The sequence below is a fragment of the Athene cunicularia genome (genome assembly GCF_003259725.1).
Source record: "Athene cunicularia isolate RWA chromosome 1 unlocalized genomic scaffold, athCun1 chr1_part1, whole genome shotgun sequence".
In the NCBI taxonomy this organism is placed as follows: domain Eukaryota; kingdom Metazoa; phylum Chordata; class Aves; order Strigiformes; family Strigidae; genus Athene; species Athene cunicularia.
The window spans coordinates 129906102-129933894 of NW_020799091.1; the positions used below are offsets into that span (position 1 = coordinate 129906102).

Here is a 27793-nt window from a genome sequence, read left to right on the forward strand (position 1 = left end):
TCTTATACAAAATAGTACTATTATAGCACTAAAAATCATCCTACATGAAAAACAAATTTTAGAAGTAGACTAGAGATCAGTACCTGACTCGTATCTAGTGTTACCAAAGTCCCTGCAAAAGCAATAGCATAGCAAGGCAGCATTATATATCCTCTCAGTGCAATCATGCCCCTTCTTTACAAAGGCATGCACAGAAAGGGTAGATCCATGCCTTTGAGATCCTATGATTGCCAAGGACTCTAAGGAGAGTTGGAGGGTTTGCTCATCATTTTGAAGTAATTTGGTTTATTTGGGGCCTTTTCCCCTTCAAGATACTGAGAGGGAGAGCCCCTGAACTGACTCATAATTAAGTGAAACACTCCCTAAGGCCCTCCCATGATGAGGCAATTTGGCTCTCCAGGGCCTTGGATTCTGTGCTTCATTTTCTCTAGGTCTTGATTCCCTGTAGGACACCATCACACAAAAAGCAACAACTAAAGACTTCTCAGAAAAAGATGGAATAAAGGCAAGAAATAAGCAGACCTGAGCTAAAGGTAATAGCCATGTGTTCTACCCTGTGGCAGGTGCACCCACCCAATGAAAGCAGAGCTTCTTGACCACTGAAGTGTAGTGGCTCCTGATTGCCTTTGCTCTCGGGGCTTCATGGTAGTTGGGGCCTCTGGCCAATGGGAGCCACTACTGACTACAGGTCAGATTCACCTGGGTATAAATGGAGGCCCCTGGGGAGCCATTTGGAGCTCGTCCCCTGGAGCAGCAGCTGTGGTTGACTCTCCCCCTGGGTCAGGTCACTGGCCAAGGAAACTCCTCAGGGTGCCTTGGGCCAGGATGCTGACCTGAGCAGGTCTTCGAGGTTCAGAGCCCTCACTTGTCAGGTGAGCGATAAAGCTTTGGGTTGTCCTTAAACCTAGGGAGTGGGGCTTTGTTATGCATTCTGGGTTGTCATTAAACCCTAGAAAGTCATTCTGTTCTCCTCTCACAGACATTTGAACCTGTAATTTATGGAGAGCTGGTTAATTGTATTAACAATAATTCTTAATTTTTGGTGGTTCCTTGTTTATTTGAGAGCTTCTGTAACATCCCCTATCATTTTCTAGCATGGGACACACTATGGAGTAACATCAGTTACATTGCATTCTCCTTTCTGGTCCCTGAAGTCCCTTCCAGGCAGCCAGGATTTTATGGCCCTAAAAGACAATCTCACAGACTGTGAGCAAAGCTTCAACCTCATATTCTTCATGGGGAGGAAAGCATAAGGAACTGTCAGCAGACACCTGACTATGATCCTTCTAAACTGTGAGCTATCTGAAGGTGACAGTGGAATGACTACAGCAACATCAATATGGAAGGAACCAAAACAAGCTAGACAAGGACAAAACAAAGAAGATAATAACAAAAGAGGGAGCAATATAAAACAGGTGCACTTTGGACTTGCTTCAGCATTTCAAACAGCTTTATAACAGTCTGTGTGACTTGCTCAGAAACAAAGGTGCAGCTGCTGGCCCCTGAGGGATCCTGACAAGGGACAAGTTCTAGTACAACTGGAACAAGCAGTGAAGAAGAAACTCCTTCCTTCTCTGTATTATACAAATTGCCAGGAACTTATTTTACTATGCAAAGGAAACTTGAATATTCACATTTCAGGTTTTCCTTTCTCTCCATTTGCTTTCCTTTCCACCTTTTAAAAAATTTTATCCCTCTCTCCCCGTTTTTTGAAACAGGGGATATGTGCAAAAGTTTATAAAAATTGTAAAGCTATGGCAATATCTTGTTTGTCACTTGTAAAAGCAAAGAAATATTCTGCAATACTTCTTCACCTTGGTATGTACAACTTTACAGTACATCATGTCAAAGAAAAAAAAAAAAAGGGACTTAATCCCACTGCCACAGAAGTAGATCACTTAAGAGCATGGGTACTCTTCTTGCATTCAGGTCTGTTACCTCCCAGAAAACACTCCCCATGCATGGACAATTCAGTCTATGTATCTTTATTCATGCATGTATCATTTCAACAAAGCAATTCTTAAGTTTGACATGGGAATTTGACATATTTATACCACTAATGCTTATGTCTTGCAGCATAAGTGGCAAGAATGCTTTTAGTATTATGAAAATGCAGAATTTTCTGGCATATGGCATATTCTGTCCAAAGTAAGTGGGAGTCTTTAGCAAGAGCAGGAAGAGTATCTCTCATCATTTGTGAGGCACCAAATTCTTAGGACAAAATTTCTGGATAACTAGTTCATTTGTTTGGCTGCTATAGCTTGCAGAGTTTTTATTTAACTGACTAGAGGTTGGCACCAAAGTCATCTGAAAGCAGCAGAGAATTACTTTCAGAAAAATTATCCATTTGGCACATTCCTTTAAAATGAGGTTTGAGAGCAGTATTTCCAACCATGGAAAAAAGGATTTCAAGGAAAGTTCTTTTAATGCAGTTTTACATACTGTTTGAAGACAGGAAAAAAATACTAACAAAAGCAATAATTCTAGGGCTGTCACAAATTTGAAATGTGAAGAGGTGAAAAACCATTATCAGTACTGACAGCAATTAAACATGAGCTTTATGAAAAGATACTTGAAGCTAAAAGCTTTCATGGAGCTTCTCCCCCAGAGAAGATGGCTTGTTTTAATTGATGTTGCTATAATCATTACTCGATGGCTTGTTTTCATTGACATTTCTACGATTACTATTCCCTATCTGCTACAACCCAGTGGGGATGTGCTTTCTGTGTTACTGTCCCCCAGAGTTTCAGAATTTGTATCCAGACCCTAGCAGAACCATGCATGTCCTAAAAAGCTATCAGACTGCCTTTCCTTAACACAAAGGCCTTCCCTTTCCCCATCAGGGAAAGCCAGTAGAGATGTACTGTGACTAGTCTATTCAGACAAGATGAGTAAAAGAGAAAATGGACTAGTCTGGACTAGGCAATAAAGAAATCCTGTAATATGTCACAAGCTCATACTGCTCAGATGACTTAGTTCCAGATGAAGGATTTCATTGTTTCTGTCACAATTTTACACTCAAGCCATTTTCTAACCTCGCATTCTTCTGTATTTATATGTGTAATACTGTGTATCACCTGGGCCTCTCATTATAGTGTGATCCTTTTGTCTCTAGAAAGAAGACATTTTGCAAGGAAACATACTGAAGGATGAATTGTGTCCAGATATAGATCTACTTTCATGACTAACAGCTATGTACATTATTTAGCACAAACAACTCTCTCCACATTCTTTTTATTCCACTTCATGGCAATAAAAATACCATGATCTTCATGTAAATCGAGGCTTGGCTATTGCCATTTAAAAAGGTGTCTTGTGCCACATGAACTGACCTGTGATTTCTGGAGAGACCAGCACTGACTCTACAAATCCTTTGTTCTCAAGAGAAGCAGCTTCCAGTTTCTGACCGTTAGAACCACTGCAAGAGTTGTCCTTAGAGCATACATTCAGATGACAGTCATATATTCCCTGGGGCTCTTGAGATGCCTTCTCAGGTCCACCATTCTTGGTTTTAGGATCTTTATTGCCTTGATGCTGTTTAGATTTGCCTCGTTTTCTCCTATTGTTCTAAATGGAGAAATATTGCAGGAACAAAGACATTACTCAGTGCAACTCATATAAACTCAAAATATAATCAGTAAATTGTCCATAAAATAAAAATAATAATAAAAATTCCATACAAGTGACATCAGTATAATGCAATTTACAGGCTATGCTGTGCTATACAACACATTGCATCCATTCAGCTGAATATATAGTCTCAAATAAACACCTGAAGTCCCAACCTGATTTTCCCCTTCCTCACACAGAAAATACTTGCATTGCAAAATGGAGGCAGAGCCTCTACTATGTTGCTCAAAATGTTTGCGGTCACTTACAATAAGTAGTTCTTAACCATCCAGGGGACATCCATGAAGTAACATGGAACAACCCTTAAGGCATCACTCTGATCAGGTAGAAAGCAATCACAGAGAACATAGGTTGGCCACTGTTACTGTAGCTCTACCAACCATGAAGAGGAGCCTCCATGACAGTGACTCATAGGGCAGTCTCCTGGTACACCTCCAGCTTGGAGATACATAAGCATGAAGATCATATCCCAGATATATACTTGAAGTTCTTGACTTGATAGCGTCACTAATCCATTCTAATGGATGACTCCTATGCATAAGTTTATTTACACCTGGCAGCATAATCTCTAGCACTATAATTGGTTGTGACTATCCCTGGATACAATTGCTTATTAAAAGTGTTTCTGCACATGGGCTGTTTTGGGATTCATTCTATACTTGTCCAGGGTCTGGCTCACACACATATATACACATGCTGTCCCAGAAATTCTCTAAGAACCCTGGGCTAGAGACAGCAACAGATGAACTGGATTAAAAATAAACACACACATTTCCTTGCAAGTATTCTGAACACAGGTGTGAATGAAGTCACCTATGTTGTTAGCAAATGCAGACAAGGTACTGGCCAAAATAAAAGTACCACATTCAACCAGACAGCTGATAAAAGGTCTGAATGCTCGATTCTCAAGAGCAAGTTCTTACCTTCTTCTTCCCTGTCATATTCCATTCCTTTAGAACCTGAGTGGCACTGCCTAGAGAAAGGAAAGATGAAACATTTCAACAAAAGCTCATCTGTGAAAATGAACAAGAGTGTTCAAGAACAGTTTCTAGTCTCCTATCTGGGCAGCATTTCCATTAGTTGTTCCAAATTCTCTTATGTGGGGAGAACAAAATGGGTTCCACCACCTTTCTCCTTTTTAGTTACCCATTTTGTCTGATTACACTATGTACAGTGCATGGGCTACTTGGCACTACTGCTTTTTATGGCCTTCATTCCACAAAGTGGGTGCCTAACTTTAAGCACTAGCATAAGCCCCAGAAAAAACAACACTCAAATCCCTTGCCTGAAAAGGGAAGCATCTCCGCAACCTAGTATAAACACTGAGTAGACTAGATAGTCCACCCTGACTCTAAGGCTTCCAAAAGTTTTTAAATCTCTTGGGATTTTTATCATACATGTCCTATGTGTTATGTCATATTCAGAAGACATAAGAACATAAAAATGAAGACTTAATTAGAATCCAAGAGAGTAATTTTATGGACTCCTACAGAAATTCTGCATCACACAAACACAGTAAACTTAGGGCTGGCAGAAAAAAAATGGTAAAACATTTATATTGAAAAATGACTACAATGTTGTATACTTGAAATTCTTTCTGCCAGCCCTATTAAGTTGGTTAGATAAATTTATGGAACAAAACAAGCAGACCCTTGTTCAGACCAGTGCCAGCTGTCATGTTAGAAGAAAACTCTTCTGCATCTAGTCAACATCATTTTTGTTCTCCTCGACCCTAAAGCTGAAAGTGCATTCTCATGGTAAGCAGTCTGAAGCATCATCCAAACTACTATGGCAGTATCTGACAAAATCTTTTTAACTGCAAGCAGGTTAGGTGTCTTCAGCTTGAATTTAAAGAATCACTTTACCATCACTGCATAATTCTAATATTCATTTCTTATCCTTTCCAAATGGGTTTCATACTCAGCCATTCTCACTCATTTCAGTGAACTCTTCATGACATTAGTATTAAGAAGTAATGCTGTTTTCAGACCACCATGAATTATCAACTTGTATTCAGCCAGACACGTGAGGTTTTCAAATGTACCAAAATAATTTTTCTATCACAATAATCCAGATCCAAGATTATCTGGTGAGTCTGTCACACACATTAGAACAGATTACATGTCTTGCAAGCAGTGCTACGCCTAATTTGTTAAATTGTGAAAAGATGTGTATGGAATTCATCAAAACCATATTTTGTTTCCTAGATGATATGACAATGCAGACAGAAGGCTATGAAAACTTCTATTATGTGTATAACCATATATGTATTTAGTTATACACATACATACTCATGTACACATAAATAAAATCCCCTCCTAAAGGTATGCTATCATTTGACAGACACGATGTTTCAGTATGAAGAAATAAACCCAGACTTTTGCTGCCCATTTTACTCGATGCTGTTGAAAATATGTGATTTCACTTGACAGCTTTGTTAACTGTTTTCACAGTATCGTCCAACACTGTGTTGGCTGGTGCTGTGTTAGCTTGCTTCTCTCAGCTTCCCTGTGAATACTATGCATGGTGAGAATTATTTTAGGGATTCACCCAACTAACCCATTTCCTCCTGTTGGAAATGGACTAACTGCAAGTCCCAAAGCCCTCATCTGAATGCACCAGTATACTTTCTTGAACACATCTACGAAGCAGCTGAACAGACCTTCTGATTATGCTTAATTAGGTAAACTCTAACATAGTAAATAATACATTTGAATTGCTATTTTAACTCAAATTTCACATATAGGAGTAAATTCGTAGTAGAGACATCACCTATATGCCACTCCAGATGTGAAGCAAGATAGGAACTGATCTCAGGAAACTAAATTTGAACATTTCTTGATTTGGCATGCAGCATCTCCGAGAGAAGCACTGACTGGAGGTGCTCAGCCTTTTTGCTCAGCACAGCCATCCCCACGTTTTTCACTGCATGCAGCAATGCGTTTCATGCGACTGTAATATTTCAATCGTAACAATTTTTATCAGTCACGTGAAAAGATACTCTAAGTGCTAAATTCATTCTATCTACAGCAGCAACTGAATGAACATGTCTTTTCTCACACTGTTTCCAGACAGTCAAAAATATTGTGTTTTCAAATGCTCACTTGCAAAGACTTCTGAACTCAAGGCACAATGATCATAAACTGGTGAAGTTCAAACAAAGATCATTTGAGCTCAGGTTCCAACAGCTTGCTTTTCTTCAAGACTTTGTTACACTCTTGCAAGGCTAGCTTTTGCCCTATTTCTCCCTCCTAGCAGGTGACACATGGCTACGAAAGCACTTCCTCTTTTGACAAGCAATTGGGAAAAAACCATAGACCACAAGCGAGCAATGGTAACTTAAGACAAAATAAATTGAATGAAAGGAACTTACTGAATAATCATGGAGCAACCCTCCACTACTTTCCCCAGGACATATATTACAGGAAAAAAGATTATTGTTAATTAGATGCATCACATTTTCCTTTCTGAGTGTGTTGCACAAACAAACTCTGATTTCCATACATTTATCAGAATTTGTGTCTATTCAGACACCCGAATCAAGAGGCACCATACAGATCTGATGTAAGAATTCTGATGCATTTATGAATCATTCAGTTTGCTTGCATCTGCTTTTTGCATATTGGTAAGCAACTCTTAGTACAACATGATGCTTTTTGGCTGATAAATTTTAATAAATTAATCCAAACCAAACCCAAAACTATTCTGAAGTAAAATAGATAGGAAATAAATAACTTGGAGAGATGGCAAGTCAACACTATGAAGCATTTTTAAGATATACAGGATTTCTGAGACTGCTGAACTTCTAGTATCTTTTAAGCAGCCCCAAGCTACAAAGATTTTTGAAGGATTTGCTCATGCTACGCTATTATTCCTGCAAAGGGTTTCTTACAGACTTTGGTGAAAGTTCAAAATACTTGCCATTACATATTTACTGGGAAAGTGTTATTTAAATACAAGTGACCTTTCATTAGAGATGGTCTTAGGATGCAAAATACAAACTCACATCCAGATTTAGAATGGCTTGAACTTTCAATGGAGTCTTGGTTCAGCCATTATAAATGTCAAGGCTATTTGCAAAATTCAGATTGAGGTTTGAATGTCAATGTATGCATCAAGTTCAGAGGTTTAGGGGCCTTGTTATCTGCTTCAGAACTATCCCAAATTCTTGTTAGTTACTGCATCTTCAATAGTGAATCATATTCTGACATATTTACTTCAAAGAGCATTAACTTTCATGCAGAATAAAGTAGGTCTGCAACAAGAATGGTACCAAACAATGGCAAAGTCAGGTAGAACAGATAAACAGCCATGTCAAACTCATACTGTGAAGAAGCAAAGATACAGAGGGATCAATTATTAGAAAAAATGAACTGTCACAATCATCTGAATTTCAGCAGAACAGAAAATACTTTGAGTCACCAGAGACAATGAATACTTTAGCATGCAACTGAATCTCTCGTGCGTTCGTGAAAAAGTCACACTGTACTCACCATCCATAAAAGCTTGAACAGCCTTGTCTACATTGTTATCAAACTGCTGCAACACCAGAACTATCTCATTATTGCTTTTGTTTGGAACAATTAATCGGATTGCATTGATCTGGAAGAAAAAAAAAAAAAAGACAAACTTTGGGTTTATCATACTTCTTTAGACAACAAGGTACCTCTGTGTCAATGTAAGTTTATATAAATGCATGTTATACATGAGGTGTTTACAAGTATACAACAATATTATCTGTGTGAAACAATACCCATCCTTTCCTTACCTGGCCCATGCAAATAATGAAAACACTTTCTTCAAGATATCAAAACACAGAATTCCACACCTGGAACAAAACCCTACCCTCAGTCACAGCAGAGGAACTAGTTTAACTAAACCAACAGAATCTGTTCTACTTGTTGCCATGTGACTTGACAAGACACATCACCTATACATAGACAGACTTAATGAAATACACAAGTACTTCAACAAGGCTGTTGCACGGCTTTGCTACATCAAAGTTATGACTGGTGGTTTTTCTGACCTGGAAGACAACCATATGTATTAAAATAGTCACAGGCTAAAAGAATACAGTAACAGTTTTAAAAGCTCTAGTGCCTGCTCAGCATAATTTCAGTTTGCTGTTCCATAGTTATTTGACCAGGAAGCTTGTGTAACAAAATTCTGAACAAAGGACATGGAAAGCCAAGTGCTTCCTTCAGGAAACTCTGCTGATGGATGAGGTGTTACACCCACAGATTATTCTGGCATGCCATGCTTCAACTTCACAGCATTTGCTATTGCTGTATTGTTTTCAGTATCCATTTATACCAAATGGTAACTCAACCCACTACGTTTTAAGTAAAATATTCCTACTGAAATAATGTGGATGATTTACTTTTTCATGCCCACGTAATATAGCTGAAAGTAAATAGTTACATGGAACTTAATTACCACATTGTTTTAATGCTAGATGAGCTTTACTGGGTAGTACCAAAATAAAAATACTTGGTTAAATGTAATTAGCAAAACTAACAAAAGTCTGTGGTAGTACTCTGAAAAAACAAGAGAATCAGTGCCAAAACTAGTCTAGTTGTTCCAAATCAGCTTTTCGAGCTTCTGTGTGAAGCTATCCAGCATGTATTTACTATTAGAAACTTGTTATTGCACTGCAAATATTCATCCAGCACTCCTCTTTGCCATCTTTCTGTGCGAATACATCCTTGATTAGGGTATACTTTATTTACTGCATCACAATGTTGTCATGCTAATTTCTGACTGTAAAGCACTGGTGGTCTTTTGATTGTACTGTAAAATGTAATTGTGAAAAAATAATATGCAAAGATAGACCTGTTTAAGAGAACACGGTTGGCTTACATAGTGAGAGCATTCACACTATCCTCTTAACGGTCCATTTAGATGCTGAAGAAATCTTTCTAGATTGCCTTTATGGAGTCTCCATCAGTGGAGACACCAGAAGATGGTTCAGAAGTGCTCAGATTTGTGACCTGACTCACTGAAGTGCTCAGATTTGTGACCAAAAATCCTATTTTCTACAGTACGTTCACCCCACTCCTCAACCACTGTATTTCACTGTCCCATAGACTAACATAAGCCACGACTCATCTCAGGTTCTGTTAATGCACAGTGAGTGAGGGCTCTGACTCATGATGCCTCCTGGACTTAGCTTCAACACTGCAAAACGTTTATACTTGCCTCAGCTTAATCCACACAGGATGAAACTTTCTGGAGGATGCTTTCCAGATGAGCTCATCTCTCCCACTGTGTAAAGGTGGCCACTTTCTGACTTCAGCATGCAGCTTTAGTGCATCTACTTAGTATGATTTAGTCTGCTTCAGTCCATCATCCTATCATGCATCTCTTTGCAGCTTCAAATTTGCCCACAACACATTTCAAGTAGCAAGTCTAGCCTTGGACAACTCAGGCCACATCCATAATTTAGAGGGCAGTGGAGTTAAATTGCTTGTCTACTTCCCAAGGACCCTTTCCAAAGGCCTATCTAATCATTTGTCTAATGTTGCCTCCCTATGACTACACAAGGCTTGCCCACAAGCCAGGTCCCAACCCAACAGCTAGCTGCTTTGGAGTCTCTAGTAAACACTAGTAACTTTATGTTGGAAGTTCAGACAGGCTAGGCTGTCAACTGGACTGCTTGAACGAGAGGCTGCTGTTGCCAGAAACTACCCAGAAAATCTCGTCTGCTCAAGGTTATTTCTTCAGCTGATGTGCGCACATAGGGAGAGAAGTAGCAAGTGTTATCTCCCTACGCACTACAGGCATCCAAGTGAAAACAAATCCAAATCAACATGATGTGCAGAGAAAGTCCTGGAAAAAGGAGTTTTATTTGTCTTCTGATTGTGGGCACAGGCACGCTATTTAGTGATAAAGCTGCAGCAAGTATGAACTGAGCTGGCTCCATAACAATAAAAGTTGGCAAAGACACTAGGGTAGAGCAGGCCACAAGCGGCAGCCCATTTTTTGTTCAAGCTGGTAGTTTCCAAACATTTCCACCATGTGGATTACATCGTTATATTCTCACAAAAATCTCCTCTCTTCTTTCACAATCATGTGGATCATCTCTCTGCTTTCTCAAAATTGCATAATCTCCTTGTGGCAACTGCTTACAGGAAAAATAGTAAAAGGAAATACCTAATGTATTCTAACTATCTTTAAATATAAGCATGGGAATTTCATATGGCTTCTAGGTCCTTCGCTATGAAAAGTCTGGGAGTCTTAAGAAGCATCTGGAAACAACAAAGTGAGGCCAAGACCACAGGACAGATCAGGCAACTCGCCACACACTGCAGTTTGGAAACTTCTTAAAGACATTAAGAACAACATCTGTGGGGTGGAGAACACTGACATACAAGAACTCAACCAGGCAGACTATGTTTTAGACGACAGAATCTACCAAAGTTTGCACTGTATGGTCTTTGTCAAGAAATTTTTGATTAATAGGAAAAACAGAACCAAAAGCTAAACTGCCCTTCATCCAACTAGTACTATGATTAAATACAAAAAGGTTATGGAAACATTCTAGTTGTGTAGACAACCCAAAAAGTGCAAGATGATGATTTTAGGAATAATACTTGCCAATACACAGGAAAAAAAAAAATAAAAAATTCAAGCATATGACCATCATTGTGGACAGAGTCCCATTTTAGTTGGACTATACGAAAATTCACTTTAGGGAACACTAATGTACTGCAGAGTTCAACAGTTCTACTGCCAAATCCAACAATATCTTTTGTTGACTGTTAAACAAAATATACATTTGTCTTTCCATTTAGAAAATAAAGTTAAGAAATTTCATCAAAAAATTCCTCAGGAAAAGAACATCAGATTGCAAAGTAAAGCATTCAGGACTTAGGAAATTCCAAATCAGAAGTTGCTTATACCTGCTTAATCTGCTTCCCTTGTGTATGTATGCTATGATACCTAGAATACCCTACACGTTGTTAGTGTGTCTGCTTTCCAGATTTTTGCAGTGACTTATATGGGATTACTTGGATGAAAATTAAGATTTGCAACCAGAAGGACATGTCAATATTAAGAAAAAAATAACATATATACACTGTTCTTTCCATAAACAAAAAAAGCAGATATAAACCCATAATTCCAATTGAGGAGAAATCCCAAAAGGTTTTGTTCTGAAACAAAATATCTTGTCTTAGAAGTTTTTAGGAACAAAATGGAATAATGTTACCATATTTTTGTCTGGAATTTCAAAGATAGACAGATCCATGTACTAGGTAGATCTGCATGCCAGACATCAGGTCTCCAATGTATACACTGTTTGGCTGATGTTTTCATCCAGAATACACTGGAACTACAGTACACAGGCAATTAAAAAGTCAGTGATTTCTGGACATCCAGAAATTACTAACAGATGGCTACAAATCTCAAACTGTGACCTGATAGTGCTTCTAGGAGGAGCACAAGGTGTGTTGAGGGAGACTAGGCCATATGACAGCCTTAGCCTAGAAATGCAGATTTGAAGGTCCCTGATATTCTACCTCTTAGGCTTTTCATCCTAGTTTGAAAAATACGTATAGATTTCTATCTCTGATGTTCATGTCTGTCCTCACATGCAAAACATGTTCCATAGATTTCTGGAAAGGCACATAGTAATACCAAAGAAAAAGCCAAAGGGAAGGGTGCACAACCTTCCTGACAGCGTAAGCCTAAACAAATGCCCTTCTATAGCTGAAGGTCATAAGAGGTGTATCATAGACCATGATGAAAGAAGGCACCAAAGCTCCAGGAACACTTCACAAACACAGGATGACAGGCAAGAGGTATGTTAAAGGGCTGGATGTGAGCTGGATCTAGGCAGCCCAGGTATGCTGGCTCCCTTCTGCTTCACCTGCTAGTTCAGGTGATAAATCAGCCCTTTTGCTAGTATAGCTATATCCCTCAACTGCTTACAAGTCTCCAGCTGTTTGAAAGAAGTCAGTGATTTATCAATCCAAAAATTACATAGAGCTCATTTTTATTAAAGCTATAATAAGGTGATTCCAGGACAGGAGATAATTCCCAACTTTATCTCCCTAAAGAGCCCTCAAACTTACCAAGAAATCCATCTTCTCATCATGTAAGCAACAGATTATGGAACTAGAATAATCCAATAGTGTATGGCTTCTCATCACCAAACTCCTTAAAAAACATATTTAACATCCTAAAAGGTGAAAAAAAATACAAGAGCCAAAGAATCTCCTAACATGCCGTGATACTGCACTAATACCTAACAGTCTGCAAAAGTAAACTCAAAGCAGTCTACTTTATTAGATTTATTTCTCTGTATGTGGGCGAAAACAGTTTCTCCTACTTGCTGAAAACCTGATCATAGGAAGAACGTTTACCAGACAGACTACAGGGAAGTCAACTATTTTAACGATTTTGTGAATCATCCTGTCTTCAACCAGTGTGGATTTCCAGTGAATGTCTGTCATCATCTGGATGCTAGACAAGCATTCCGGACACAACAGAACTCAGTAACATACCTTCTGAACCACAGATAATCGTGCTGTTAATGTCAGCATTAGTCCAGAAGCTGTCACTGACAGTAGTTAAATCCTTGGGCTTTCCCTCCTGTAGTCTGACCAGAAAGCACATTTCTTTGTTTACTACTAAGACAACTTGCTCAGAACTTCAGCTTACAAAAGCTACTTTAAAGTAATCACAGATCTTGAAAACAAATGTGTACACTCAAGAACATGGAAGGCAGAACCCAAGTCCACCTCCATTCAAACCCATGATCCAGAGACCCTACTTTGCAAGCATGCATTTAATTCCTGTGGACCTAGCCATTCTTTGGGATAAGGCTAAAGTTAGTTCAAAGTTTAGAGGACTTTTAACCACTTTGCTAAGGCAAAATCTTAAGCACAGACTTAGCTTGAAATGCTCGCTCAAGCCCTTGTTAAGTTACTTCAATTTGAGCCAGGTTGTCTCATCAGGACCAGAATTCCACAGTCAAGACATCATTCTTATCAGTCCCTTACACAAATTGCTGAAGACTGCCCAGAAGCGATATCAAACTTTAAAAAAGTTCCAAGTCCCCTCAGATAAGCTGTTCAACCCCAAAATAAAATCCCCAAGGTCTGATCAGATATACTTGACACTATTTTTCTGAGAATTAATGTTAAACTATAAGCACTCTCACTTAAGGCAAATTTTTGGCTCACCTGTAAAAAAGTAAAATTCAGTAACAGATCACTTCCAAGGGGCAATAGCACACAAAAGAGGATGACACTGAAATTCTAACCTCTCATGGTATCTTACTCAAAATCCTCATGAACACCCATCTCATGAGACTTTCTCCATAAATCAAGCTCAAACAGATCAACAGCCTGCCTGAAAGTTGTGACATCAGATTACCTACTTCCCACCCAGAACCAAGATGACATTGCTGTGTATTCCTCGGAGTCCTTTAGGTTCTCTGTCAAGTTTCAAACAGTTCCCAGGCAACTGTAGCAACATGGAATCAATTGCTGCCTGTTTGCTGCTCTACTCCATCTGCTCCCCCTTGGCATCATCTCAAAGAGGATGTTTCTGGCGAATAAGTAATACATCCGGGGTTCAGAGAATTTATTTATATATTTCTGACATAGTGAGGAATTAAACTTCTTTGCTGAAAGTTCACAGCTGTTCTGAAACCCCTGAACACAGCTGCTCTAATCCCCTTGAAGTAAGTTACTATTGTGGTCATTTACTCAGTTCAAAATATTCTTACTTATGCTTGGTTAGGAACACTTCACAGACCCACCTTCACTTTGTACTAAACATTAAGATCAACAGATTTTTCTCTAAGTCAGGAGTTAAATTAATTTAGAAGTCTGGTTATCAAGGAACACACAGACATTTTCCTACTTTATTTTTACTGCAAGTCAATACCAAATCTTTATGCACACATATGCACCATATATACTTACTGCAATTGAGGACAGGTAGCAGTGTAGGTCACATTCAAGTAGATTGCAACTCCAATTGGAGTTGACCTAAATCCTGCAAGAGGAGCAGGGAAGTAGGGCTGTCTGCAGAATTCCGCTTGTTTCTATTATCTAGGAATTTAGCATTAGCTGACGTCCTAGCTACATTAAGCAGGAAAATGCATTTTTAAAACATTTAATGGAAGAATTTTTTAAGATTCTGTAAACTCCTACACAAAAATTTTGTAAATACAATTTGATTTTGCTGCATTAGGAGCCTATTTCTTACATTCGAGACATTTTTCCAGAAGCTTCACTGAGCTCATGACACACTCAACAAGTGTTAACATCCCCTTTGAGCAAAATAGCAGCTTTGATCAGGTTTACATCTCTCTTCCACTACATGACCTGCACACTGATGCCGTCAGATCACTTACCCCCAATAAGCACAAAATTCTACTTGGTGCAGTAAACTACTTTTGGCAGTCACCATGGATTTATTCTGTCACCCCTGTCCCCCAAATCTGTAAACTAATTGAATGGAAAAACTAGACATTTCAGGAATTCTGAAAGAACATATTAAAGAGTTTGGCTCAGTAAGAACTGTTATGCTTGAGTAGTGACAGCACTAGAGACCTGAATCTACAATATCCTCAACCCAAGTTAAATGGCTCATCAAGTGACACAAGTGCATTCTGATGAACTTTGCTGTTTTTTGGACTAAGCCCGTCTACTTCAACACATGGGCAAGGAACAGCTGCAAAGGTCAACTTTACGGAGACCTAGTGAAATCACAGATTGGAAACTATCTGCTTTTGTAATGTATGATTTAGAATTTATATACTACTTCCATTCCTTCCACTATGATTCCTACTATTTTCTTGCATGCCAACTATTGCTTATGAAAACCACAGTTATGGCATAATGCAAACAAAACTGTGAAACCCCCCCCAAAACACATCTGAATAAAATTTCCTTCCTGCAGTTTATGGAACAAACCTGTCCATCTGCTCCAACGGTTCTGATACTTGAAAGGACAAACAAAAAAGCAAGCTTTTCAGGAGAACTTCAGCAAAACGTCACTCCTAACAGAATCGCAAGGAGAGGATTTTCATCTGAATTGATATTTTGCTAATTCCAGCTGACACCAGATCTCAATTGTTCAAACATGTTTTAGACACACAATAAAAAAAAAAAGATAGGGTCAACAACAAGTTCTGATATTTGAACAATTCCCAATATTTCTTTGGATCAAAACCAAAATCAGGTGTCAAGAACTGAAGAGCTATCCTGTGGAGTGCCTGATAGTCACTCCTCTCTTGTTAAACTAAGATGGTCTAATTGCTGCAGGAGACAACACACTGCTTGTATTACTCCAATTGCTGCTTCTTTAGAGGCCTCGCTATTCAGAATCTCAGCACCTTTTCTGGTGATGTACTATTTTAATGCTTGAATACCTCCATTAATTTTATGGAATTATTTTGGATTTTAACCAATGAGTTTGGACAATTTTATCCCTTAATCCAGTGAATTTGTGTGCATATGATCTGGATTATGTATAACTCTCAGTCTCTGAAAACCCTGATACTAGAAAACAAGTCCTTAGTTAAGCTGCATTTTCAGGCACAGAGGTTAGTATAATCAGAGGCAAGAGGGAGTGTGGCATAGTGAAGGAAGACTAGCAAAGGTCAGGGCAGAGGGAATTATTCTGTGAGAGATCCTGATGGTAAGCTTCTCCTTGTACTAGCTATGTAAGCATGTAACGACCCTTGTGGTTGCTGAGATGCAGAACTTGAGTTATTCCAGAAAATCTGTGGGTTATATGCATGAAAATATGGTAATCACAACAATCCTGGCTCCCCACAAGAGTATCACAGCTGCAGGAGCCTCTGCCAACTATGGAAACTTCCACTAGCCTTCCTGACATCACAGGCCAATATTTATATAAATCTCTCAGGAGAAGGAAAAAAAATATAGAACAGAATGTTTAACCTATTGACTCTATGAACTATTTAATCTGAAATGCCAAGAATGAATTATACAAGTACCAGTACTACAGTAGCATTCTCCTATGAGTCAAATTAGCAGTAGGGTCTTACAGAGCCTGTGTATGAGCAGAATGCCCCAAATGTCTGCCTCAGCCTCATATCACCTTTGAAACAGTGGCAGATATCTTATTTCCTTGAATAACTAGAAGTTGACCATGGAGAGAACATGGTGAAAGGCCACCATTAAAAAAACCAACCAAACAAAAATAAAAACCAAAACAAACTAAAACACAAACCAACATTATGCTAAAACTTCATGGCTTCTGTACTACATTTTTGTCACAGAGAAACAATGTTCACTTTAAGGAGAAACTTGTGTTCTACTTTTGCAGAAACTTACAAGAATGAGTATTTGTGTGCAGATGTACGCTCCTTTGGTTCCATTCAGGTCCTAGCAGGATCAAAGTCTTATATTAAGATCTGCAAGCACTGAGGTAGAAGAAAGGGAGAACTGGAAAGAAACTGTATTCTATTTTGTTCTTTTTAACAAGGCCTGCTGATCTTTGTGTTGATGGCAATAGATTTGTGGAGTTCAGCAAAAGTAAATAAATTTATAAAACTTGAGTTTGTTTCCTAGAAATACTCTCCCAAATAAAGTGGATAAAAGTAAAATCTAAACTCACTGCTTCAGTGTTGTGTAGCATGACCACATCTTGTTCTACATTTCTTAAGTGGGAAAGGGATTTGATTTTGACTCTTACCAGGGCAACATAAGTATGTCTGCTTTTCAAATGTGCAAATTAAGTCCTTACATTTTAGCAGTCTACATGTAAATATAATTAAAGCCAACTCAGCAGGACATATCTGTTCAACCCTCTCCTTGTAGTTCTAGTGCAACTCAGAGGGTTCTAAAGCTACAGTTGCTATAGAGTTACTCAGCTTGTTGCTTACAAAGAGCCACCATACTGTAAACCAAATATGAGATGTCAAATGAAGGTTCTATGCCATCGCAATCTCATTTTAAAAACAAGACAGACTTGCCCAGGTGAAATGTCAAACTGAGCATGCTAACTTCTGTGTGTAAAGTTCATGAGGTTTTAGCTGTTCACTAAGCTTTTATTTAGTAGGTTTGCAATAAAATGTTAATTGCTGTTAAATTAAGTTTTCACTTTGGCACAGTGATTTAGTGACACTAAATACTAAGGGAAGATACAGGAATAAAGAAAGGAACTATTTATAACCAAGTGTATGGATCCAATTATTTTCCTGCCTGAAAATGTATATGCTCATGAACATTTGATTTTAGATACACTCCCAGCAGATATCAGTCTTGGAATAGCAGGTATCTAGTGTGAATAAAAGTCCTGTTACAGTTCTTCACTCTTAACTAGCAAAAGACAGAAAAGATAAACATGACTTGTAAAATTCTGCACTTGTAGAACTTGATTGAATTAATAAAAAAAAAAATAAAGCTACATAGTAAATGGGCAGAACTGAAGTTGATTTACTGACTTGCATTTCGAGAGTTACCGTAATTTACCTCCCAGCACTCTGGCACTAGGGGATAGGATTTGATAACTTTCTATTGCAAAATCCATCATACCACTCAACATTTAAACCCTGTGCTGTTGCTAAAGAAGATACTCATCACTGAAATACAGATTCATGTTGACATGCAAATCCTCAAGCAAATGAGTGATTCCAGAGTTAACAACAAATATGAGGAAAAACTACTCAAAAGGCAGGCACCTGGGCAGTAAAACAGGTAAGGAATTGTTTCCCATCAGGGTATATAAACCAAAAAATTCTACATCCTTTTGAAAGCAAATAAAGTGAATAAGCAGCAAAAGATGGACACAACAGTCTGAACAGAAACTCATTCCCACCTGAACTACTTAGTATAAATCATCACTTGCTCTGCTGTTTCCTTGGCAGCTTCATCCATGTACTGGTGGGCAGGTAACAGTTTGTAACTGTTCTTTCAGGAAACACCATTAGCAATCTGAAACTTGAGGAAACCTAGTTGCAGGCTCTGTAGTTGTCATGGTTCATCAAGTCTTTATTAATCAAATGTGATGTCCAAGCCATTAACTACTAGTCATGATCAGTTCCAACTGAAAAGTTAATTATTTGTGAACTCAGAAGTAAAACAGCAAGTTAACTAAAAATCTAACTGCTGATCTCTAGTTCAAGGCTATTTCTTTTCTTTGTCATGCTGTGGTGACAGAGAATTAAGATCTAATATAACATACTTGTTGTGGCTTTCCAATGCAGAAAAATCCCATTTACAGTATCTTGCACATACTCCTCAGGCTAAATTATTTTTTTCCTTGTTATAGTCCACCTAATTGCAAAACTGAAGCTAGGCAAATCTTCTTCTGCTGAATAATTTTTTCTGTCAGCTCAGGGAAAGAGTTAATCCAAGGACTCATATACAAATTTCTATGCTCTTCTTTTCTATTGACAGGCTTAGAAAGAAGATAGTATTTCACATGGATGCTGCTCTGCAGGATGTGTAACCTGTCACAGGCAGGTCTTGTGATACAGCAGAAGATTACTACCTTCCTCAGTTTCACACTGCCCTCACTGTTCTGTATTTCCTTGATATTTAATCAGTCTTGACCCTTTCTCCTTGTGCATCTTTCATGAAGTGAATGGGCCTAATCAACTTTTCACTGATACTTAGACAAACTTGGGCTCACTGACAGAACTGGATTCTGGCCTTCAACATTCATCACACTGCCTTAAAATCTGCATCAGAGTGCCACACTGGGCTTAATAAAGCTGTAAATCAAGGAACTCATTAGCCTTCTCTGAATTTCCCAAATGCAAAGCTCCATGGCTCTTCCCACATGAAACAGAACAATACCTAAAAGATGACAATTCAGGTGAATTCTCAAAATCTTGGATTCTTTTAAAACACAACCCTATCATGTTATACTCCTACAGTGTTCCCACTTCTTGCTCTCTCCTTTTTTCCTATTCTTTGACAGATGTCTTGATTTCCTATTTAGGTTGGTGGGGAGTATCTATGGGTTAAATTGTCTCTTCACAACCTGCCTGCTGATAGACACAAAAGATCTCCTGATCCACCTTATAGTTGTATACTAATTAGCTTTATTGCTTCTGAAAGGGTGCTGAGGCTCTAGCACTAGCCAGGATATGGAGAAGACATACTCAAGCACACACAATGCAGTTAAAAGTAGGGAAAAAAAGAAAAAAAATCTACTCTTTTCAGGCCCTGTAATTTAAGGAATTGCCTTTAAGTAGTTCAAGTGTGCCATTTTTGGTCAGAAAAATTATTTTCTAAAGGGTGTGTTTCTTCAAAGGCTCTATTTTGTACCGCAGCAATCATTAGAGTGCTATACTCCACAGCATCAGTGTGCACAAGAATCACAAAGGAGTAAGAGAAGACTGTCTGACAAAACATTGTTTCTTCGCAGAAAAGCAAAAATGTTTCTCATCAAAAAAGATAAATATACTAATCCTATTAATATCTGCCTGTGTACTTAACTTTATGCACAGTCAGTGCATATTAAAAAGTTAAGTACATGAACAGTGTTTGAAGGAGCAGGGATGAAATATGTATGCAAATATCATTTTGGTTTGCACTGTACTGTTACGTGAACCTACCTTTTCCTTGATATTTACAGGAGAATTGATTTCTGCCATCTCTCTTCAGGTGAGAATATTGTCTGTGAAAGGACAAAAAAACCAAAAAGATTAATTTGGAAATTTTAATCCCAACCTGTCAAAACTACACCTGTAAAAACTAATTGCATGTGCTTACCTATAAGCAGAGAAATATAAGAATAGTTACTGTCCTGCACAGCAGTGCTCAGTCTTGCCAAAAAGCACAGCTAGTCCAAATTTCATACTTTCCCCAGATTAGTTCTGCAAACACATTTTAAAAACGCCTCGTAGTTCTGAATCTGGATAGAAGGGATATCATGATTTTCCCAGCCATGTCTCTGCTCATTATTACTTGATACTTTCAAGGCTTTAAAGAGGAGTACCTTAGACGAACTCAACAGCTCCTGTTTTCTCATTCACCAGCAACCTCAATTTTTTTGCCAGAAAATCTGTCTCAAGATCCCATCCTAAAAAGCAGCTAAATGTGCCAGGGGTTTGAGCTGACAAGTCCTGCATGGGTTTTTGGGGATTTTTTTGCCTTTTTTTGCCTTTTTTTTTCTCTCCAGAACCAATTCAGAGGATTTAGCCACACAGCTCCTATTGAAACTAACAGAAACTGTATAGTTAAATCTCCAAGTCTGCTCTGAAAACAGGCTTGTGAATGGAATTTGCATGTGATTAAGAAACCCTGCAATATGCTTTCCATTTCTATTTATGTGGCTGGGTAAGTGAGAGGCACTGTACCACATGATGAAGAGTTAACACAGGGAAGGGAGTCCAGTTGCCTAATCCTGCTTCCATCAAAACCAACTGCCTTAGACTTCAGTAAGAAACAGGCTTGAAGTCTTCACATTTTAAAATTAAATTGCTTGCAAAGAATTACAACAAAGACTAAGTCAAATGGAATAAAAGTTTGGTCACCAAATGTAACTATTGTACACTGACAAGAAAGTATAGACATACATAAATGAGAATGAAATCTTAGTTCTTTCCAAGTTTTTAAGTTGAAACACTTCCTCCTCTTCCCCCTTTTGAGCCTTTTGTTATGTAGACTGATGTAAGAGTTCCCATAATTCTTCTAAATCTCTTTTAATGCACTTAAACAATTCTCCCTTAACTTCTGCTTGGAAACACAGCACTTCAGGGGAGTTCAAACTCCAGAAATTAAGTGCTTCTATTACAGTATCCACTGATAGTATTTAAATCTTGATATTAATTTTTGTATGCATCCATTTTCTAATTAAATGGATGAGATTCAAGGAAGCACATTTTCAAAAATGACATGACTTTATTTTTGGTAAATGGGGAAAACATGATAGGAAGAATAAAATGAAATGAATTTTTGAGTTTGGGTCTGATGAAGAGCAGAACCTGAATTATGGAAACCTTCAAAAATAAGGTGCCAGAAAAAAAGAGTAACCCTTCCCATTGCCAGTTATTTAAAAAATGCCTGAAATGAGTAAGGTTCCTCCTGACATCTCTATTTTACCATACCATGAACAGATATTCTCTATTAAAGCTCACGTACTTTCTACGTGTCTTTAGTCAGTGGCTCAACCACTTTGCCAAGACACTGAGCTGAAGTCTCACTCTGTCTGATAAGACTTCTTCCTGGCAACAGGGACCCTGTGTCACTTTGAATGCCTTACTGTCTGGTGATATCTCAGATCAGAGCGTTCCCCTCCTCATCCCTCCTTAAACGAAGGATGAAAGAGTTCAAATTCATTTCTTTGTCAAACCCACCCAATGTCTAAAAACAGAAATATAAAACGTCTGGACAGAGCAGGGAGGAAGATCATACAGAATATGAGCTTGGGGCAACACCATTTCCAATATTTGGTGTGCTCCAACAACTAAAGGAAAGTGTTGAGAAATTACTGTAGTCTGTAGTCCCTATATAACATTTTTATGTATTTGTCTTTTCCTGTCAGCTATTTCTCAAGCCAAATGGGTGCAGAACATGAGATATAGGTCAAATTTCCACACAGACTGGAAAACTTAGCTCCAAAATTACTCTGTAAATCTTTATCTCCCTTACTGCTTTTCAGAAAAGCTTGCCTTCTACCTAGTGACATCAAAACCATGCTGGACTGACACTGTTTAATAGATAACTGTACGTTAAGGAATCGTTAAGGAATTTGACTAGTCTTCCTTTACATCTACTATCTAGCAGCTTCTGTAATGTTATAGACATGATGAAAGCCTACCCTCTTGCATACAGATTAAAAAAGTTGGAAAAAACTGTTCTTGAGTAACCAACACAGAGCACAGAAACAAGTGCAACAAGGATTTTATCTAATCAACACTTCTGGCCTTACAAGTCTAGTAATCTATAAAAACCAATAAATAATGGGAAAAGATCTTTGTCATCTGAAATCTTCAGGTTCGGCTTTTTCAGCTTATATTTACTAATTTTGTACCAAAACTGTACATTTTAAAACTGCATCTTGTATGAAGCAAATTCATCCCAATAATCATACTATGTGAAAGCCCCACACCTTTCAATATGTTGCTTCAAAGATATAGATAAATTATCCTTCAAATTTAAATTCAATTTACTAATTAAACCCTACTACAGTACTTAGCCAAACTTACTCTTTGTAACAATGCTATGACTCAGTTTAAAACCAGACATAAAAACTTCATACAACACCTTGCCAGATTTGACTTATCTCTTCTTTGCTATATACTCCAGGTATTACCATGATTATAGTCTTCCACTGATGAATGTAGTGCTGATTCAGCTAGCTTGCAACTGCAAGCTGTTTCAAGACTTGGCATGCCACACAAAACATACCCTTGGTTTCTCTTTTTCTTCATCTTCCCCTCCCCGCCTCCTTTTAAGATCAAAAATAAGAGGACACAAGCTTTTGCAAATCGACTCATTCCTCTACACTTCAGACTGCATTAATATGTGTATTACAGCTGTCAAAATGAAGATGCTAAAACTGAGTTGGAACTATTTTTCATTCACCTTCTCCAAGGACAGATAATTGAAATAACCTGCATAAAACACTTGCTCATTTATATAACTCAGTCCAGCACTGCTTGTTACATAAAATACAAATGATAGATTAAAAGGAAAATGTCAGTATAGCCCTAATTTCTAAGAATATCCTTTATGGCTAAACTTAATAGCTAATCAATTTTATTTTCTCATTGTAGCACAAACTGATTTATTAAATTAACAGTTATTTTTCCTCTGATGATATTTTAATCTCTGTATTGAACAATGACTTCATTTCCAATCCTGTGACAAAAGATTATAGCACATGAATAATTTTATGAACAAAATGATCCCCTTGAAGTTTAGAACCTTTAGCTCCAGGCTTGCATCTAAGTTTGAGCTGCTACATTCACACCCTGAACATTTCAAAGAAGTTTTTTCTGCCTGAGCTGTAGAATATCTGACCATGGCCCTCAACTGAACCCTAAAGCCCCCTAAAGCCAGGGCAGAACAGTGCTTTGCATGTCACTAACAGCATGCACACACACAAAAAAAAACATTTGGAGAAAGATCTTCTACAGAAAATTTTCTGCAGTGGCCAAGATTAAATTAACAGAAGCACTAAATTTATAATGCACAAAACATGCTGTATATGAGAGGTTCTCAGCTTGAATGTCAGCTTACATGCTTTGTCTTTCTCCACATCTCTGGCTTGTATTTGTGGTCCTGAAATGTCACTGCATGTCATACAGACAGGACTTCCACAAACAAGGAATGAAAGAAAAAAATACTACAGAATCCCTTATATAAATGGGTCATTAATTTCTGATACAAATTTCCAAACGTATTACCTGGAATAGAAGAACACTCAGTGGCTTGTTACATCCTGACCTCAAATATTGATGGAAGGGTGTTATTTCAACACCTATTACACATGTCCAAATGAGACATTTCACTTGCTTGTAAAATGAAACATTTCAATAGCATTCACAGGAATGCTGCAGAGAAGAACGGATTAAGTTCGGCAGAGTCTTACTTCTCTCCCCTACCAAATGAAGCAATTCATATTACTCTACATAGACTTAAGCTACGTGAAACTGAACCAGTTTAGCTAAGGTGCTGGCGCATTGCTCTGCCCTGCTGACTGTACTGCAAGTAGCAACATCCAACAGGGAAGACAGTTCGGAACAGCCCTTAACCACTGCAGCAAAATATGCCAGAGCTCATGTCACAGCCTTAAGTATGTGGTTGCTCACACAGCCTTTACAGAGGTTTCCTTTCTGTCTTCAAGCAGCTCTGAACCCACTGCTGCCATGTTCAGCTTCCAAGGAACAGGTGTCACCTTTCCACTAGTACCACCTTCGGAGGTGTTCGGCTCACAGACACCTTCCAGCTAGACAGTCCTTTGGGTAAAGGTGCCAAACACGTCATTTTATATAATAGTCTGCATGGGTGGGTTTGCCTGTATCTCAAGCATCAGAGGATCAGGAGACTAAGTCTGTGTCCCGCCCATAACTGCAAAACCTGGCAATTCCCACCTGATATATTTAAATTTCAGACTTAGAAACTGTATCAGAAAAAAGAAGAAACATGCTCCAACAAAATTAAAATTTATTGCCTTGCAAATACACAGAGGGAAGAAAACAGTTTATGAAAGCATAAACATTGTCATAAAGGTACAATTTGTGAAAATACTGGGGTAGTAAGATCTATCTGAGTAGAGGAGATTGTGTATGACACCTGTTCCACCATTTCTGACACCTGAAAATGCAACTTATCTTTGGCAGCAGGGAACAGAAAGTTCCCCACAGAACAGCACAGAATAATCCAGTGTTGGAAGGGTTTTCCATCTGTAGGTTTATGGAGGAAGAGTCTCCTACATCCCACAAATGACATATTTCCTCACCTGCCCACTGCAACTGTTTCCATTTATAATGCTCCCTCCCATCCCAGCACAACAGGAATCCCAGGTCTGACTTAAGACCTGCCAATGCTCCTCTAATCCCTATCTGCTTCTGCAGACATCTGCTGCACCCTGTGCTAAAGGGGTCCTTCCCTTCACTGTGCTAATTTCTTTCAAATGTCCCATGACCGACCTTTTCGAAGTTTCAAACAGCACCCCCAAAAACCCCTTTTCCAGGTTCTTTTGCAACGCCCTCCTCTTCGCTTTTACAGGTCTGGCAAGCCCATGAGCAGACACTCTGGGATACAGCACAGCCATACAAGGTGGGAGATAAAGATACATAGCCCCACCACTGGTACACTTGTTGTAAGCCCTGCTAAGCAAGAGTACACACACTCAGTCACTAAGTAAGCTTTCACTGTTAACAGAGCAGCTGGAGTTTACAATTTTGTCAAATATGTCCCTAAAGTAGAGCAATGCTGGAATTTTTAATTAAGGATCATTTACTCATTTCCAAATAGTTCAGTCAAAATCCCCCAGCTCCAAAAAGGTAGCATGCAAGGTGAGGGTAGAACAAAGCAATTGCAATTTTAGAGACAACTTCAAAAAATAAGATGTAAATGCCAAGTATCTAATGAGATTTTAGCAGCTTGCAGTATACTTTAATCTTCCACACTCCTGCTTCCTCTATAGAATTACATATCATTTTTAAATAGGATTCCTATCTACCCATATGTATTATATTACACTGCCTTGCCTGCAGACTTCCACATGCTCTAGGTGAAGAAAAACCCAGCAGAATCAGACACACATAGCCTCCATGTCTCATTTGACATTGACTTTCATTACAAAGAAATGCCACCAGAGAACTGCAGATGAAGGCTGTGTTGAACACACGTTTTCTGATGCAGTTAGCATTATTGTATCAGAAAGATTGACAAAACTGAAAGGGCATGATTACAAACCTCAGGTATTTCAGAAAGGAATTCTTCTGGTCTTCACTCAGATTTTGTTTAAGTAGCAGAAGAAAAAAAACACTTCACTGCATCAAAGACCAAACATTAGTGTGCACATGATTGTCAGTTAGAAAAATTAGTGTTCTTAGTTGTATACAAAGCCCTGCCAGTGTGGTTGCAAAACTACTAGAGAGAGCATGAGTTTTAGACACTTGTCTTCACTATCTTGAGATTAGAAACAGGTATGACTTTTCATTTGCTGTAGCTTAGTGTCTAAAGATAAATAATTAAAAAATAAATGCATAAACATAACCAGTGTCAAGAGTATCTAGGGCATATTAGCAAGTGCCCTCCCTGCTGTCCTTTTAGCCTTCTGCATCATTATAAATGAACACACTTAGAAAATACAATGTAAAGTGTAATTAATACAGAACTGGTATTTTTCCAGTACTGTTTTATGCCCTTCTAAAGATTGCATCCAGAAAGGGTATATGCCATGATTTTGTATTTCCTGGTTTTCAGAAGTTTGAGATTAGGCACTTCAGGCTAGTTAAGTGCCTCTGGGTAAATCTGATGATATCTGAGGCCTTTATCCTTTTCTTTAAATGCATGCATAAACATATTTGCAAGAGTACACATGCATTCCAGAATATTTTCCATGTGCAGAGCCCAGTCCCACTGCTGTCCCCTGGTCATGCTTGTCTCAGTCACAGAATGCAGCTTGTTGCCTCTGCATTCCCTCTCCTGCTCAGCTAATGCAGTCTGTTTCCCTCATGGTCACTACACTCTGCCCAAAACCTACTGGCTGCAGAGCAGGAAACGGGATGAAGGAAATAAAACGTCTCACTGATTCCACATGCAGGTGTGGATTCCTACAGAAGAAGTTGATGCTCCCCCATTGTGATTTCTGAAATGTTTGACATAATTGAGAAAGCAGCAGATGTCTCAGAGATCTACAGCCTTGCAAGACTGCTTGCTTGAAAACAGGCAGTGAGGCATAAAAGTTTGGAAAATAATGCAGTGGCACATCAGGAACGCAGTTATGTTATTTAACACTATAAAATCCATACCTGACCTATGGACCTATCTGCTATAGAGAGAAAAGGGACAGAATTGAGTGGGATATGAGAGGAAGAACAGTCCTTAACACTTGGGTCAGCATCCTTTGAAGCCTGTCTCCTATCCTTAGATTTCTGCCAGGGGCAGGAACAGTTCTAAACAGGTAAAACTGTGAAGTTCAACCAGTGTCACAACAGAACAGTTAGGCACCAGTAAGTCCCGTACCTCATTCTGATACACCACTCTGCTCTCTGATCTTGTGCTCTCCTCTCCCTAAGCACTGATGATGCTATTAATATAACACAGAGAGAGCCTGTGCTTGCCTTCTCCTGTCAGTTCACTTCCCTCTCCCAGCCCCAGTGTGTGAGCAAAGCTAGACCCCTAGATATGGGGGCTCCACAGGCATCTGTGCTTTCATGCTGGAAAGAGCATGCTGTGGTGTGTGATGGATCCTCAGACACTCCATGCACCTGGTGCTGCAGCCCCCACTGTAAGTTCCAGCCCTTAGGAACATCCCAGTTAGGGAGAAAGTCATAAGAAAGATACCCAACTGGCATCTTCCCCAAACTCCATGAATATTTTATCTAAACAGTTTACAAGTATTCTGTGATATGATCATATCTTTCGATATGGACATCACAAAAGATTCTGGCTGTATTTCCTATCTTTGGTACACAGACAACACCACACCCTTGTTACTACAGCAAAGGCTCCCTGTAAGCCTTCTTGCTGTACAGTCTTTGAAT

At 38.6% G+C, this 27793-nt stretch overlaps 1 protein-coding gene across 2 annotated transcripts in view; it reads right to left on the bottom strand.

The window, feature by feature from the left end:
* SPATS2L (spermatogenesis associated serine rich 2 like) overlaps positions 1–27793 on the bottom strand; it is a 91366-nt gene that overhangs the window by 28657 nt on the left and 34916 nt on the right. For both annotated transcript variants that reach the window (XM_026849775.1, XM_026849767.1), the window contains exons 3-6: positions 20183–20244; positions 8124–8232; positions 4554–4603; positions 3333–3567 (exon numbers count right to left, since the gene is read on the bottom strand). In XM_026849775.1, the coding sequence (XP_026705576.1) occupies positions 3333–3567; positions 4554–4603; positions 8124–8232; positions 20183–20221 (433 nt within the window). In that variant the 5' untranslated portion in view covers positions 20222–20244. The remainder of the gene's footprint in view (positions 1–3332; positions 3568–4553; positions 4604–8123; positions 8233–20182; positions 20245–27793) is intronic.